Below are 15,156 nucleotides of genomic sequence, written 5' to 3' on the forward strand. Positions count from 1 at the left end.
ATGTCATATATAATAAGAGAAAGATTCTGCAAACTGAAGAGCAAAGGACACACAGTGTGGTGGATCAGAAGGAATCTCTGCAGTGTCTTTTCTAAAAGCCTTTTCTCCCCATGAACTGTAACTTTGAGTAATAAAAGACTTGTTTGTAATCCTAAAACCACTCAGTTTTTCTGATCAGGATTATCTTCAACGCTGGCCTAGAACAGGAGGTCGCGTGCTGGCTTTTCCCTCTCAGGAGCGCATTGAAACACACAGTCCTGTGGCTTTTAGCTACTGATAACAAGGGAGCCAGCAGCCGACAAACAGGCTAAGGAACCCAGTACTGGGTGGTCCCCCCTTCCGCTCCTCCCCACGTGGGGCTGCCCTAACAAACATGCCATGAAGGAGAACACCAAGACATCTGAGGTCATGGGGTTTAGCTAAAAAGACAGCCAAATTTCCAACAAGTTCCTCCCACTTGTAGAGTTCACTATTGTTAAAATTCACAACACATTCACCTAACCGAGAAGGTAAGGTTAGGCACAGAGGGGACCTCAGGAAACCAGCTCCCGACCTGGAAGGTAGAAGAGTCCCAAATATCAAACCAAGGCTTTCCACCACATCGCTGTGAACCTGCTGGAGCCTGGGCTGAGGTCTCTCACCTGACGATGACGCAGCATACGTAGCGTGGAAACCATCAGAATTCACTATAGAATCAGAGACGAACCTCAGCGTCAGGGCACTGCCGAAGGATGTGACAGGGTGGGGCATGGAGGTGCCACAGTAACGGCCTGAATGATGAAGACAACGACAAGGAGAATGAACGATGACACAGCAGAGGCCGTTAGTTCTAGTAAACACATCTTTACTAGCCTTGCAAGAGACCAGAGCAAACAGAAGAAATCACTACTAGAACCACTGAAATCAAGGTCAGTGTTTGAGACAATACTTAAGAATTAAAAGTAAGCTCTAAATACAAGCATAGGAGAGTTAATTTATAAACATGGTAAAAAACAATAAGACCAGAGGAAAAACTTAGATGACCAGGCTCCAAATGTAGCTAAAGCAAAGATCTCAGGCACAGTAGGGACCTGTGCAAATAAACACACTCTGAGAAAAATGTGGATGTTAGAGCCAAACTACCTGAACTCAGCTCCTGGCTCTGCCATTTACTAGCTACACGACCCAAGGCAAGTCACTTATGTGCTCCGTGCCTCAGTTTCCCCACTGGAAAAAAGGGGATATTGAAAATAATAAAACCTATATCATAAGGATATGAGGATTGAGTTACTATCTATAAAGTACTTAGAATAGTACTCAGCACAAGGTAGTGCTAGATAACTGTTTGTTAAAGGATATACCCTTGTCCTTGGTCAGATGCTTATTGACAAAGATCTCAGGCAATACAATGATAGGCGTGCGTAGAGTGTTTTGATTTCCCGCTATCGTCTCAGGCACTGTTCTGGGCACTAGGAATAAAGCCATAAGCAAAACAAAGTCTCTTCTCTGATGGAGCTTGTCTTCTAGTGCAAGATGAGATGTTTGTATGACAAAACTCAAAAATTAGTAAATTCATAGAGAAAGCCTAAATGCCCTGAGATTATTTTGCTTGAGAACATTTCCGAAACTAGATAGGTGCACTCTTTAATTTTAGTGGATGTCTAACAAACCAAATGACAGTTTGTTTGTTTATGTCTGTGTGTAAGTATGTATGTATGTAAGTTTTGCTTCCCCTGAGCACAAAGCTAGAAGACAAATGCTCAACTGGAATATAAGAACCGTGGTTAAATATTAACAAAACAGCTCTGACAGAATGCTATTTGATGCTGGAATGGACTGCATTTTGCTACTATCTAAAGCAGTTGCAACTTACACATTTTTTTTTTTTAAATACACACAAGCTACTCACATCCTTGAATATAAACAAGCTGAATTCCTTGAGCCCCACCTTAAAGCCTGCCTTCTCACCCTCTAATTATCTTTATTCGTCTGAGGTTGCTCTTCATATTTATTGGAAACATTCTAACCTTGAGTAGCCACCTATAAATATGTAGGTATATAAATAAAACAGCCATGGCCTCGAGCGAGTGCCACGGTACCTCGGAGGGGCGCGTCATTGTGGTTGCCATCCAGAATTTCTACAAAGTCATGTGTACAGGTTGTGCTGCCTTCAAGTCCAAAGTGGGTAAAGGAGAGGGTAATATGATTGACTGTAAGAAAAAAAGAGAAGGTTATTTAATAAAGTACGGGCAAACAAAACATACAGGGAGAGAAATTTTACCTCCCATAATTTCATGTGAAGTTTCTCCAGCAGAGAAGTGAGGAATGTGTCACACAGATTGAGGGGGTAAGGAGAAGGAAGAGGACAACTTCTACGCTAAAGGGTTTTCTTTGATAAGTAACAGAATAGGCTGGGTGCTGTGGCTCATGCCCGTAATCCCAGTACTTTGGGAGGCTGAGGCAGGAGGATTGCTTAAGTCTAGGAGTTCAAGACCAGCCTGGGCAAAATATCAAGATCTGGTCTCTACAAATAAAAAAGAAAGTAACAGAATGGAGGTTTTTTGAAAGCGCCTGGGGAATCTGAAACGCTGGCCGTGGTCACTAAGATGACTCTTGGGTAGGCTCATTCCGGACACGATAGGGAATGTCTTGTTGGAAAATGTAGTCTTTCCACATTTTTATGTCAGCCATTGCTGTGTTCCTCTCATATGTGTTTTTCTCAATAGAATAGTTTCCTTAAATTCTGATTCTTTACATACGCTTGTAAATAAGACATTCTTTTCTCCCTAGCACTCACATTTTTGCACACTTGGTTTTATTTGAAGGCGAGAGCTAGCACCCTAGAGGTTCAAAGTCATTTATCAAGAAAGCTTTGGCCGGGCGCGGTGGCTCACGCCTGTAATCCTAGCACTCTGGGAGGCCGAGGCGGGTGGATTGCTCAAGGTCAGGAGTTCGAGACCAGCCTGAGCGAGACCCCGTCTCTACTAAAAATGGAAAGACATTATATGGACAACTAAAAATCTATATAGAAAAAATTAGCCGGGCATAGTGGCGCATGCCTGTAGTCCCAGCTACTCGGGAGGCTGAGGCAGTAGGATCGCTTAAGCCGAGGAGTCTGAGGTTGCTGTGAGCTAAGCTGACGCCACGGCACTCACTCTAGCCTGGGCAACAAAGTGAGACTCTGTCTCAACAAAAAAAAAAAAAAAGAAAGCTTTGAATTACTTGCAGAACAGCAAGTGCCTGGGTACGTTTTTTCCTTTTGTTGTTCTAATCTTCAGAATAGGATCTTTTCTGGTTGCTGTTCTTGAACCAGGGACAGCTTTCATCTAAATGCTTTACAACTCATTAGAAAATAATCCCTGGGCACAAAATTGCTCTGCTTCTGGCAGGGGGCTTCTTTATCTAAGGCTCAGTTTCCGGGGCTGGCAACTTTCCCTGGGGCGCCACCTCCCGGTCCGCGATTGGCTAGGGATGACATCACTGGCCCCACATCTTGTGCATGTCAATAAAGATACTAGTACTTTCTTAACTCCTAACGTTCCTAAGGGAAGGGCCAGAGAGTATTTAAACCAAACTCTTCCTTTTGTAGATTATTTTGTCACGTGGCCCAATTAGCTTAAGTGATGTATCTATTTTCACACAGGTTATTAATTACAGAGCAGAGTCAAGAACTCAATGCCTTTCCCACCTAAGGTCTGAAACCACAGGTTCCTGAAAACATCAAAAGAGGGCAGTGATCCTGTAAACAGGATTCATAATGGCCCCAGCGTCACTTTGTTGTAACCGTGGGGGTCGTTTCCTCATTGTCTCTGTTTGTAAAATGTGGACAGTAATCCTTACCCCCCAGCCAGACTGCTAGGGGGTCAAAAAATAAGATTCTAGGATTTCAAAGAGAAAGTAAAGTAAGTGCTTATCAAATGTGCCTTCCAGGCCTGTGCTGGGATATTCTATATACACACATTGCAGGAGGGAACAGGTTTTAGAATTAATTTCCACTTTGATTGATAGGATCATGGCACTGCCCTCTCGGACCGCGAGTATTATTTCTCCAGTCTATGGTTGTTAGTATTCATGTATTCATTCAGCAACCGTCTTGAGCAAATACTGCACTCAAGGCATACATGTCAAAAATGATTTATTTATCTGTTAGTTTTGCCTACCCCTAATCTCACATGACTGTCAATACAGTAAGGTTATAGGTGTGTCCTGTTGGTTTTTCTTTTTAATCCTTTGCTAGGCCTTGAAACTAAAAAAAAAAAAAAAAAAAAAAAAAATTTCTTTTAACTTAAGAAGCAGCTGTAAAAATTACTTCCTTACCGGACTGGGAAATGCTTGTTCTGGTGCACAGTGGGAAGCGGGACTTGCAAAAGCAGACGAGGAAGGCCACCGATTGTTACCGCTCAGGAGATAAGAACATTACTCATACACCAACTTTCCCACAGACACCATCTGTACTGGGCTCCTTTTTATCTTTGTGACTTACATGGAGGTTGAGCTTCAATTATCCAGCTGCAGTTCTGATTGTGTGGGTACTTGGCAGGGAACAGTGGAGAGGAAATGGTATCAGAAGAGCTGGTGAGGATGTGGCCCCCGCAGGCTGCGGAACACACAAACACACACATGTCGTATGCTTTAGGTTTCTACGGACTGTACCAAGCAATTATCTGATGCATGAAAACATAAATTATTATTTTTTTCTTATTTCTACAATGCACGCGAAGAAAGTTCTCTGCCAAGGAAGCTGCACGTAAACCATGAGAAAATGGGAACACATTTTACATTTATAACGGTGTTCTTCAATTACAGGAAGCAGGGAAGTGGCAAAGAACAGCAGATGAAATCGCTATGAATTGCCTGCATCATTCAAACAAAACTTTGGCACTGATTCACTTACTCTGCCTACGCGTATAGGTATAGGGATAACCTGTTTATCAACGATCTCTTTTTTGAGGAAAGCACTCAGTTGAACAAGACTTCATAAGGATGACGCGTATAATCAAGAAATGCAAAGCTCTGTGGGAGTCCAGAAGAGGGGGAGTCCGTCGGCGGCGCTGCTGGAAGGCGTAAGAGAAGGCTCCCAGAGCAGACAGCGGAGGGGTGTGGGGGGGAAGACAGGCAGAGACACAGAGGAGGGTGAGGGCTGCAGCTACACAGACTCAGCTGGAGTGCAGGGTGCCCAATAGTGTTGGGGTGACACTGCAAAGAGGTGAGGACAGGTACTGGGGCCCTTGGTTAACATCTAGAGGGATGTGGAGCCGGGATAGTCACTGGAGCACTCAATGGCACGATCAGAGTGCAGCTTTTGCAAGTGACTTTCAATGACAATGGGGCAAGGGTAGATGAGTTTCAGGAAGCTGTTATATTATAATAATAGTTCCCCACTAATAAGAGTTAGTGGGGACTTCTTATTAAGAAGCATCAGAGAACTGAATAATTCCATGTAAAAATGTATTAAGAAAGTGTTCCTCTTTGAAATCAACAGGAGTTTCATATATATAAAATGTATATATATCCTGTCTTACTCCAAAGTCTACAGTGCATCATCTTTGGGAGACCTCGCTCCAGACACTGTCTGCATCCAGGGCTCTTTAGTACAGAATACAAGCAAGTCAGTTAAAACAGATATAATAACTAAATGGACTAAACTTATTTGAAGTGATGACCCAAATCATCCAAATACAAATCACAGCTGTCCTGAAGCCAAGGAACCTGTTCTGGATTCCTTTTAGCTCTGACAGTGGGATAAAGGGTTAACCTCTGAGAATGACCGGATGCCAGGCAATGGTTGAAAAGGTCTTGGAGAAGTGGTGACTTGAGAACAAAAACAATGGAAAACAACAGTGACTCCTCAGTTGGACAGTGGCAGGATTCAGAAATGAGGGAAACTACTGCTTCGGGGGGTTCAGATCTGACTATGTGAGAAGCCAGTCTTGTAATTTCTAGTGATGTATCTCCTTCCAGTGTAAAGCCTTGGATATATACTATATAAATGAATTTGGATAAAAACTTTATTTTAGACTGTCTCTAATATTAAAGGCGCTTATCCTGAAAACTTGTTGAGAGACACAGATCAAAGGAAGTCAGCATCACCTAAGTCAGACAAAGATAAGTTTATAAATATCAACAGTTGGAATAATTGCAAGTGATAGTTCCCTTGTTCTGTTTAAATTTTTGCATGTAAAATAGAAAGCTGTGATGAATTTCTGAGCGCTGGTCTCACTTTACTGTGGCAGCAGGAAGAGCACTGAAGGACATTTCCCCTGTGCCCAGGGAGACCCACAGGCACTCACCTTGCCTGAACTGAGCTCGGAAACCCTTGCTCTGTCTGGAAGGGCCAGACTGAAATCTCACAAAGAGGCTGTTTCCCGAAGAGGTGATGGGGTTAGCGAGCTGCTGTCTTCCACACGTCCTCACAAGGCGAGTGGTTCTGGAGCTGAAACCATCATACGCCTACAAGAAAGATGACAGGGAAAAAAACGTGGTTCAGAACTTCAGATCTACATCTAGAAAGTCCATATTCCATGAACTACCTGCACATTGATGAGCTAGCGGAAAACCATACATTTGCTGGATCTAGTGAAACTGGCTTTATTTTATTAACTTATCACACAGTTCCATGAGAATGTGCGAGTCTTTGGTCATTTCTAGGGACATTTATATGAATTTTAGTAGGAGTTTCGCTACCAGTAGGAGTCACTATTAGATCTCTGGATGTCTTTATAAATGCCGTCCCTTCCACAGCTCTCCTTCCTCCCCCGACCCCAGAGTAGTCAGGTCCTGGCAATGCCCACAACATGTGCTGCAATGGTTTGATGCAAGGATGAACATATGAGCAAATGGATGAGAAATAACGATGAGTAACCACTCATTGTCAGAAACCCAACATCTGTTGTAACTTTCTGTTTTTCACAGCCCAACAGTTAAGAAGGAAGAGAACTGGTAGAGTTTTCTCAGATGATAGGAATGACATGAGGCTGATTCAGGAAATTATCTCATTATGTTTTAATAAAATACACTGGGCTCTGTCTTGCCGGTGCCATGCTGGGACTTAGCTGATCCTCCATGCATCCAATGGAATAGAGTTTATATCATATACGCCCAAAACCTCTGTATCAGTTTGTGAAATTGAAACTTGCTCATTTGCTTGGAACTCTGTGTCTAGTAGGAAGTTCTGAATACTCTTACCGGTAAATCAGGTAGAAATGAGTTCCTTTTCTTCAGATGATAATAATAAATAGCTGCTATTCATGAAGTGCTTACCTTGGGCCAGGAACTGGATTCAGCCCTTTACATACACTGTCCCATCTTAGGCTCCCAACCTTCTCTCCATTTTTAAAGAGGGCAACAGAAGCACAGAGAGCCTAAGTAATGTGGGCAAGTCATGCAATTCCTGAGAGGAAGCAGGTCCCTTTGAACTAGATGGCTACATTCTAGAGTCCAGAACTGAGACTCTTTCATTGTGTTCAATGTAAGATATCAATTGAGCAGGATGGAAGCATCAACCTGCTGATCACCAGGGTGGGATTGAAAATATGAAGTAAAGAATATGGCTGTTTCATTCAACATAAATTGCCATTTATAGTTCATAAGAAAATATAGGGGAAATGATGGAAAGTTCAAGGATTTCATGCAAGGAAGGTAGGTACTCAACAAGTGAATTTCGATATCTAGTGATGATGATAATCAGTGTTCTCTTTAGCACATTAAATATGATTGGGAAGGCTATTCTCAGTTTGATTTATACAAACACATGAATCAAATATCAGTAGGATTTTTAACTATCTAAGGAGTCAGGAGTTAAAGCTTTTACAATAATGAATTTTAAATAAATGTAGTTTGGTTCTGGAGTGGAACTTCTTTTCTTTCGTTTTTCTTTTTCTTTCTTTTTACATTTAATGTTCATATTTAATTTATTTAAATTTTTTTTTTTTTTTTTTTTTAGTTTTTGTAATTTTTTCATAGAAACAGGGTCTCACTCTGTTGCCTAGGCTGGTCTCAAACTTCTGGCTTCAAGTGATCCTCCCACCTTGGCCTTCCAAAGTGCTGGGATTAGAGGCGAGAGCCAGTGCACCTGGCCTTAATGTTCAAATTTTAAATCTATATATCCAATAAATAAAATATTAAGTATGATTTGTGTTCAATAAAGATTGATTAGAAGCTAAATTACATTGTTTAACCAATTCAAAATATAGTTTCCCATCTACTATGACTGCTTCCTTTGAACACTTTGAACACTGTAAACAGTAGGCAAAACAACATACAACCATCACTACAAAACCTCTTACTACCTTTGCACTTCAGCCTGCTCTCAAATATTACCACCATTAGTTTAATTCAAGTATTTATTTTTTCTACATTTGGTTTTATACCTTCCTAAGGTTATAGGTATAACATGCTAGGCTTTTATTAATAGTAACATTCAATTGATACTGTCTTGGTTTTAACATCAAAAGATAAAGCATATCTTCTTAGAACAATTAGGTTGCAGAGTCTGGGGATTGTACCAATTGTTTTTTTTTTTTTTTTTTTATTTCAGCTTATTATGGGGGATACAAAAGTTCAGGTTACATACGTTGTCCATGTACCGCCTGTCCCCCCAAGTCAAAGCTCCAGGCGTGTTCCTTCCCCAGACAGTGTGCATTGCACTCATCATGTAGGTATATACCCATCCCCTCCTCGCATCCCCCTCCTCCCCAAGTCAGCACCTTCAAGCGTGACCATTCCCCAGACGGTGCGCAACGCACTCATAATGTAGGCATCCAATTGACTCTTAATCAAGGCACAAAAATATTTGCTTCTCTCAAGATTAATTGTTTGGATGTTTATTTAAAATAGCATTTCTTAATTTCTTTTTTTCATTTTTATAAAATCAGCTTAATATTCAATTTTATGAATATATGTAGTTTATTATTTTGATTGCTTCTCAGCCTTTTAGCTAAGATCAAGTGCATTTATTATTGGCACATAATTGAATATTTATGGGGTATAGTGTGATGTTTTGGTACATGTATACACCACGTAATGATGAAATCATGGTCTTTAGCACGTCCATCACCTCAAACACATATCATTTCTTTGTGGTGAGAACATTCAGAATCCTCTAGTCTAGTTATTTTGAAATATACACTATAATATTATTTACTATAGTCCCCCTGCTGTGCTATAGAACACCAGAACCTATTCCTCTTGTTTAACTGTAATTTTGTACCCTTTAATAAATCTCTCCCCACCACTTCCTCCCTGTTACCCTCCCCAGCCTCTGGTAACCACCATTCTACTCTGTACTTCTATGAGATCAGCTTTTTTATTATAGATTCCACAAATAAGTAAGATCATGCAGTATTTGTCTTTCTGTGTCTGGCATATTTCACTTAGCATGATGTCCACCAGGCTCATCCATGTCACTGTAAATGACAGGATTTCATTCTTTTTAAAAGCTGAATAATATTCCATTGTGTATTTATGCTACATTTTCTTTCTCCATTTGTCCATTGATGAGTCCATTCGTCTTCAAAAGAAGACATAAAAATTGCTTACAGGTACATGAAAAAATGTTTAACATCACTAATCAGGGAAATGCAAATCAGAACCACAGTAAGATAGTACCTCACCCCAATTAGAATGGCTATCATCAAAAAGACAAAAAATAACAAATACTGGTGTGGACATGGAGAAAAAGGAACCCTTATATACTGTTAATGGGAATGTAAGTTGGTGCAGGCATTATGGAAAACAGCAGGGAAGTTCCTCAAAAAGTTAAAAATAGAACTTCCATATGATCCAGCAATCCCACTACTGGGTATTTATCGAAAGAAATGAAATCAGTATGTTGAAGAGGATCTGCACACTCATATTTAGTGCAGCACTATTTGCAATAGCCAAGACATGGCATCAACTAAAGTGTCCAGCATTTTTTAATTTCTTAAACTCTAGAGGAGCACTGGGTTCTATTAAGTTTATAGGTTACCCCCCCCCACACACACACAATTGGAAGATTTTTACAAGTCTATGGACTAACAAAGCCAGACTCTTCTAGTCTCGTTTATTTCCCTCCAAATTCAGAGGTCCAATGAGTGAGTAGATATTGTTTCTTCCCTTTCTAAGTCCTTGTTTTCAGTCTGAGTGGTTGCAATCCTTTCAATAGACAGAAGAAAATCAGGAGGGAAAAAAGAGTAAACTAAAGGGTTAAGGCTAGAAACTTCAGAAAATCACATGAATGAGCCATTCCCTTGGAGATCCTTTGAAAGGGGTGCATCTTCTAGGAGGCTTCCAGGCTTCCAGACACACCTCATCCCCTGAAGTCCTGGAATTACATGCCTCGATTAAAATTCATCTGGCTAGAAGATTACTTCACAAGGAATGGATCCAAAGTAGAAGGTTTCTGAATGACCCTGAATCTAAATTATATACCAATGACACCCCAAATATGACGAGCATGTTGTAATTTTACAAGTTTCATCACAAACATCCTAACCTATTCCTCAACACCATGTGATTTTTTTTACATGAGACAAGTGTGCAAGTTATTACACTACTGTTTTATCCAATGTAAGCTAGCAGCACATCCAAGCTGACATAGCTAGCAAGTAGCAGAGTCTTCTCTCCTCACATTCTGTATTTAACACGCTACTTCTCTTTCTCTTTCAAATGCTCACGATATGTCTTATTCTGTTTTGTGCTGCTATGACAGAACACCTGAGACTGGGTAATTTATAAAGAGCAGAGATTTATTTCTCACAGTTCCAGTGACTGGGAAGTCCAAGATCAAGATGCCAGCAGGTTAGGGCCAAGGCCCTCTGCTTCCAAGATGATGTCTTAAATGCTGCATCCTCCTGAGGGAAGGTGCTCCATGTCCTCATGTAGCAGGAGTGCAGAAGAGAAAGAACCCACTCCTGCAAGTTCCTTTTATAGTGGCATTAATCCATTCATGACAGCATTACCTAAACACCTTCCAAAGGTCGTATCTCCTAATACTGTTGCATTGGGGATTAAGCTTCCAACACATAAATTTCGGAGGGAACACATTCAAACCATAGCATGATGGTTATTAAGCGTTATGTACCTAATGTCATTTTATGAAATTTCAAAACCTCAGGCTATCAAGGAGGCAGGCTTTTGTTTTTTTCTTAACAGAGTCTGAAATGTCAATTCCATTATTTAAAAGTGTTCTTATAAAATTATAATAAAAGCATTTCAAGGAAGCAAATATGAGAAACCTTGTTCTTATTTATTTACAATTCTAAAGCCATGAAAATTATTTATATGTATTTTCCCTTACTTCCACTTAGCTCTCAAGGCAAAGCTAGCAGATTATATTACTATTGGATATACATATAATATATTAATATAACTTGTGTAATTCTTAAGTCTACTGCCAAGAGTTTTCTAGGAATTGATTTTCTGATCGTTACTTAAGTGGTAAAAGTCAGAGCAATATACAAACACAATAAAATTTTGTACATCTCAACTAACTCATTTCTAGATGACACTAATAAAATGAGATTTTGGAGTTGAACCTACAAAAGAAAAAGTGGCCCCTATCCCCAGGAGAATTCCAACTACAGAAGCTCTCAAAACAAAGGCAGATCTGGTTAAGAGGTAATCTAATTTCTAGAGAAAAGTTAATCAGTCTTTTTAGAAAGTACCCAGAGATTTGTAAAATTTTTAGATACTAGCACATTCAAAATACATACCAAAACTTAACTTTATTGTATTAATATAAAATAGAATTAAAAAAGTTATAGAGCCTGGCATATAATAGACATAAATGTCTGATATACAAATGAATAAATGACTAACATTTATGACAGTTTATAAGATTTATAGTTCTTATGGTCTCTAGGAATTCAGGACTAGGTTGAGGAAAATCCTGAGGGAAGAAAAAGCTCATTTTTGCGAGGCCAAGGTGGGAGGATTACTTGAAGCCAGGAGTTTGAGGCCAGACTGAGCAACAGAGTGAGACCCAGCTCTACAAAAAAATAAAAAATATCAGCCAGGTATTGTGGTATGCACTTGTAGTCCTCATAACTCAGGAGGCTGAGGCAGGAGGATCACTTGAGCACAGAAGTTTGAGGTTGCAGTGAGCTGTGATGACACCACTGCACCACATACAGCCTAGGCAACAGAGTAAGACCCTGTCTTACTGGGGAAAAAGACAAAAAGGTGGATTGGGTGGTATAAACACACCATAGACACCGTCATGGTAAGAGTCTATTTGTAGGGGGAAGGAGTCCACTGGGGCTGCTTGCTGAGCAGGCTTTCTACATGCAGGGCCCACAGGGGAATGGAGAGGTCCAATCACAGGGCACCCCAGCATCGTGCGTCAGCTCCCACGTGCCTTTCCCCAGCAGTGCGAGAGAAGGGAGTGGCAGAAGCTGGGTGGAAGGCACTCAACCCATCCCCAAGGCCCAGAGTTTTCTAAACGTAGGACATAGTATGGTGCTGTTGCGGCCCCTCCGCACCCTAAGATCTAGCCAGAAGTGAGAATTAATCCAAAAATTTATGAATTTTCATACTTGATCCTTCAATAGCTTGAAGAGATTTGGGTAAATATCAACCATTTCTACAGTTAGCATGTGTCAGCCTTGTCACATGTCAAGTGACATGGGAGGAAAACCATTCCAGCAAGGGATAAGTCTCCCCTCTTGGTGACATTTACAGTTCTAGAGGCTGATGGTCAGAATCGTAAGAATGGTAATTTGAGAAAATAAAGGAGCCAAGCAAAGGGAACCTCTTACCTTCCCACACACACACTGGTGACACAAATATGTATCATTTAAGCATATTACTAATTCCTTTTAGAGGGAAAAACAGTCTCTATTGATCAAAACACCTTTGTAGGCTCTTAAAACATGAGCATGTTCTTTTATGTTGTTGGGAACAAGTTGCTCCCCTCTCTTTGCTTCCTAATCTGTAAAATGGGATTGATATGAGTATAGAGCTCACAGTGTTCATGAGAATTCAATGAGTTAAAAGACATAAAGTACTTGGGAAAGCTGCTACCACATACTAAGTGTGTGATAAATATTAGCCTCTACTATTAAAGTGAGACAGAGAGGCAGCTAAACTGTTGCATAAAAAATGAAGTAGGAAAGTAGAAGGCTACAGAGGCAAAAAAGGAAAAGGGACCAAGAGGGGGTTGCCTAGCAATATGGGTAAGTAGGAGTAGGAGAAATAATTGATGAGAATTACCCCCCTGGAGATTGTGGGCATGGAGGTAGTAGGCACCTCCTGAGGAGTCCCCAATGATTCTCAACTCTTGGGACTTGTGCTCTTGTGTAATCTCCTCCCCTGGGGTGTGGGACAGACCTAGTGGCTTGTTCTAATTAATAGAATACAGCAGAAGTGATAGGATGTGGCTGCCATCATGGTTTCATCCCTCTTGCTAGCACCTTCTCTCTCGTTGGACTCTCTCTCGCCCTCGCTACTGCTTGCTCTGAGGAAGCAGGCTGCCTCGTTTTGAGATGCTCTGTGGAGAGGCCCACATGGCAAGACGTCAAGATAGGCCTCTAGCCAATAGCCTGCAAGGAACTGGATCCTGCCCACAGCCACGTGAGTGAGCGAGGAAGGAGTCCGCTAAGCTGCACCTGCATTCATTCCTGACCCACATAAGCTATAACTGTTCTTATTTTAAGCCATTAAGTTTTGGGGCAATTTGTTACACAGCCAGAGAGAACTAACTCAGAGGGTGTGAAATGAAGGATTGACGACAGAATGAATGGAGGCTTCCTGAGAACGAGGCTGTCTAGTATTGCATTTAAGTTAACTGCTGTGCTGCTCTTGGCAGCAATCACCTGGCAGTGGCTGGAATATTGATTCAGTCTCCTACACAGAAGGGTGTCCAGTGCGTAGTATTTTGGGGAAATCAAGAAAGGAGGTATAAATAGCCACTTTCTCTTAACAAGGAGTAGAGAGACAGGGAACAGCCATAAGGGGCAAGATACAGAAGGCCTGAAATGTCAGCAATGGTAAGGAGTGGAGTTCTGGGTGACCAGCGAAACACAAGCCATCTGCCCTCTGTCCTCACCTCCCTACTCCAAACATACCTGAAAACATGACGGGTAATCGATGGGTTTTTCTACACCTCTGTATCTCCTTGTCCTCATCGGGAGTAATCAACTGTGTCAAACGCTACAGAAGGGACCATTTTTCATTGCACTAGTGACCCGGAGGTCTCTGGAGGTCTCTGGAGGTTGTTTGGGGGAATGATGAGGCAGACGCTGAGGGGGCTGAGTAATGAGTGCAAAGGGAGGAAATGGGGACAGCGGGGTATCTTCGTTTTCCTTCCATGCTGTCTCTCCTCTGGTGGGAGAGAGGAATTACTGAGGCAACATGGCTTGCTTGGAATGTGACAAGCAATCAGTCAGTACTAGTCACCTTTGGGAAATTTGACTGTTTTCTTTACTTGTTTCTCCCTTAGTTTCTTTGTTTCTTACTTCTTTACTTCTTAGGAAAGTAAAGCTATCACCTTGTTGAAGAAATTATAAGATCTATTTATATAGCAGGTTGAGTTTGGGATGATGAAGTATCCAGTCTAAGGAAGGTGTCTTAGTCCCTTTGGGCTGCTATACCAGAATAGCACAGACTGGGGGGCTTATAGACAAGAGAGATTTAGTTCTCACAGTTCTGGAGGCTGCGAAGCCTGAGATCAAGGTGTCAGTGGCTTTGGTGTCTGGTGAGGGCCTGCTGCCTTCACAGACGGATGCCTTCTCGCTGTGTCCTCACATGATGGAAGGGGCATGACAGCTCTCCGGGCCTCTTTTATAAGGGCATTAATCCCATTAATGAGCACTCTATCCTCAAGGTCTAATAACTTCCGAAGGCCCCGGCTCCTAATACCACTGCCTTAGGGGTTAGGATTTTAACATACGAATTTTGGGGAACACAAATGTTCAGATCATAGCAGAAGGGCAGTGATTAAAGAAAAAGGCTCTGTATTCCTCTCCAAACTCCTTCCCTACAACACCTGCTCTGCTTCACAACTCAGCTTCACAAGTATGCAGAAAGTGGAGCCCAACTGGATGGCTCCATGCTTGACTCAGTGCACATTGTTTATTCCTTTCATTTGCTCAGTCTGAACTTACAGGCTACTTCCAGGGTCCACCTGATGTTTTCCATCTGACCAACTGAGGCCCGGGGGAAAGCACATTCCTCCTGGAGTCAGAACACCTGGGAAGC

At 41.5% G+C, this 15,156-nt stretch overlaps 1 protein-coding gene across 1 annotated transcript in view; it reads right to left on the bottom strand.

Moving 5' to 3' along the window:
- CUBN (cubilin) overlaps window positions 1–15,156 on the bottom strand; it is a 227,716-nt gene that overhangs the window by 94,164 nt on the left and 118,396 nt on the right. Inside the window, exons 32-35 of the mRNA XM_069458708.1 lie at window positions 6,270–6,429; window positions 4,463–4,576; window positions 2,079–2,189; window positions 642–770 (exon numbers count right to left, since the gene is read on the bottom strand). Of these exons, the coding sequence (XP_069314809.1) occupies window positions 642–770; window positions 2,079–2,189; window positions 4,463–4,576; window positions 6,270–6,429 (514 nt within the window). The remainder of the gene's footprint in view (window positions 1–641; window positions 771–2,078; window positions 2,190–4,462; window positions 4,577–6,269; window positions 6,430–15,156) is intronic.

Source organism: Eulemur rufifrons, chromosome 25 (genome assembly GCF_041146395.1).
Source record: "Eulemur rufifrons isolate Redbay chromosome 25, OSU_ERuf_1, whole genome shotgun sequence".
NCBI lineage: Eukaryota > Metazoa > Chordata > Mammalia > Primates > Lemuridae > Eulemur > Eulemur rufifrons.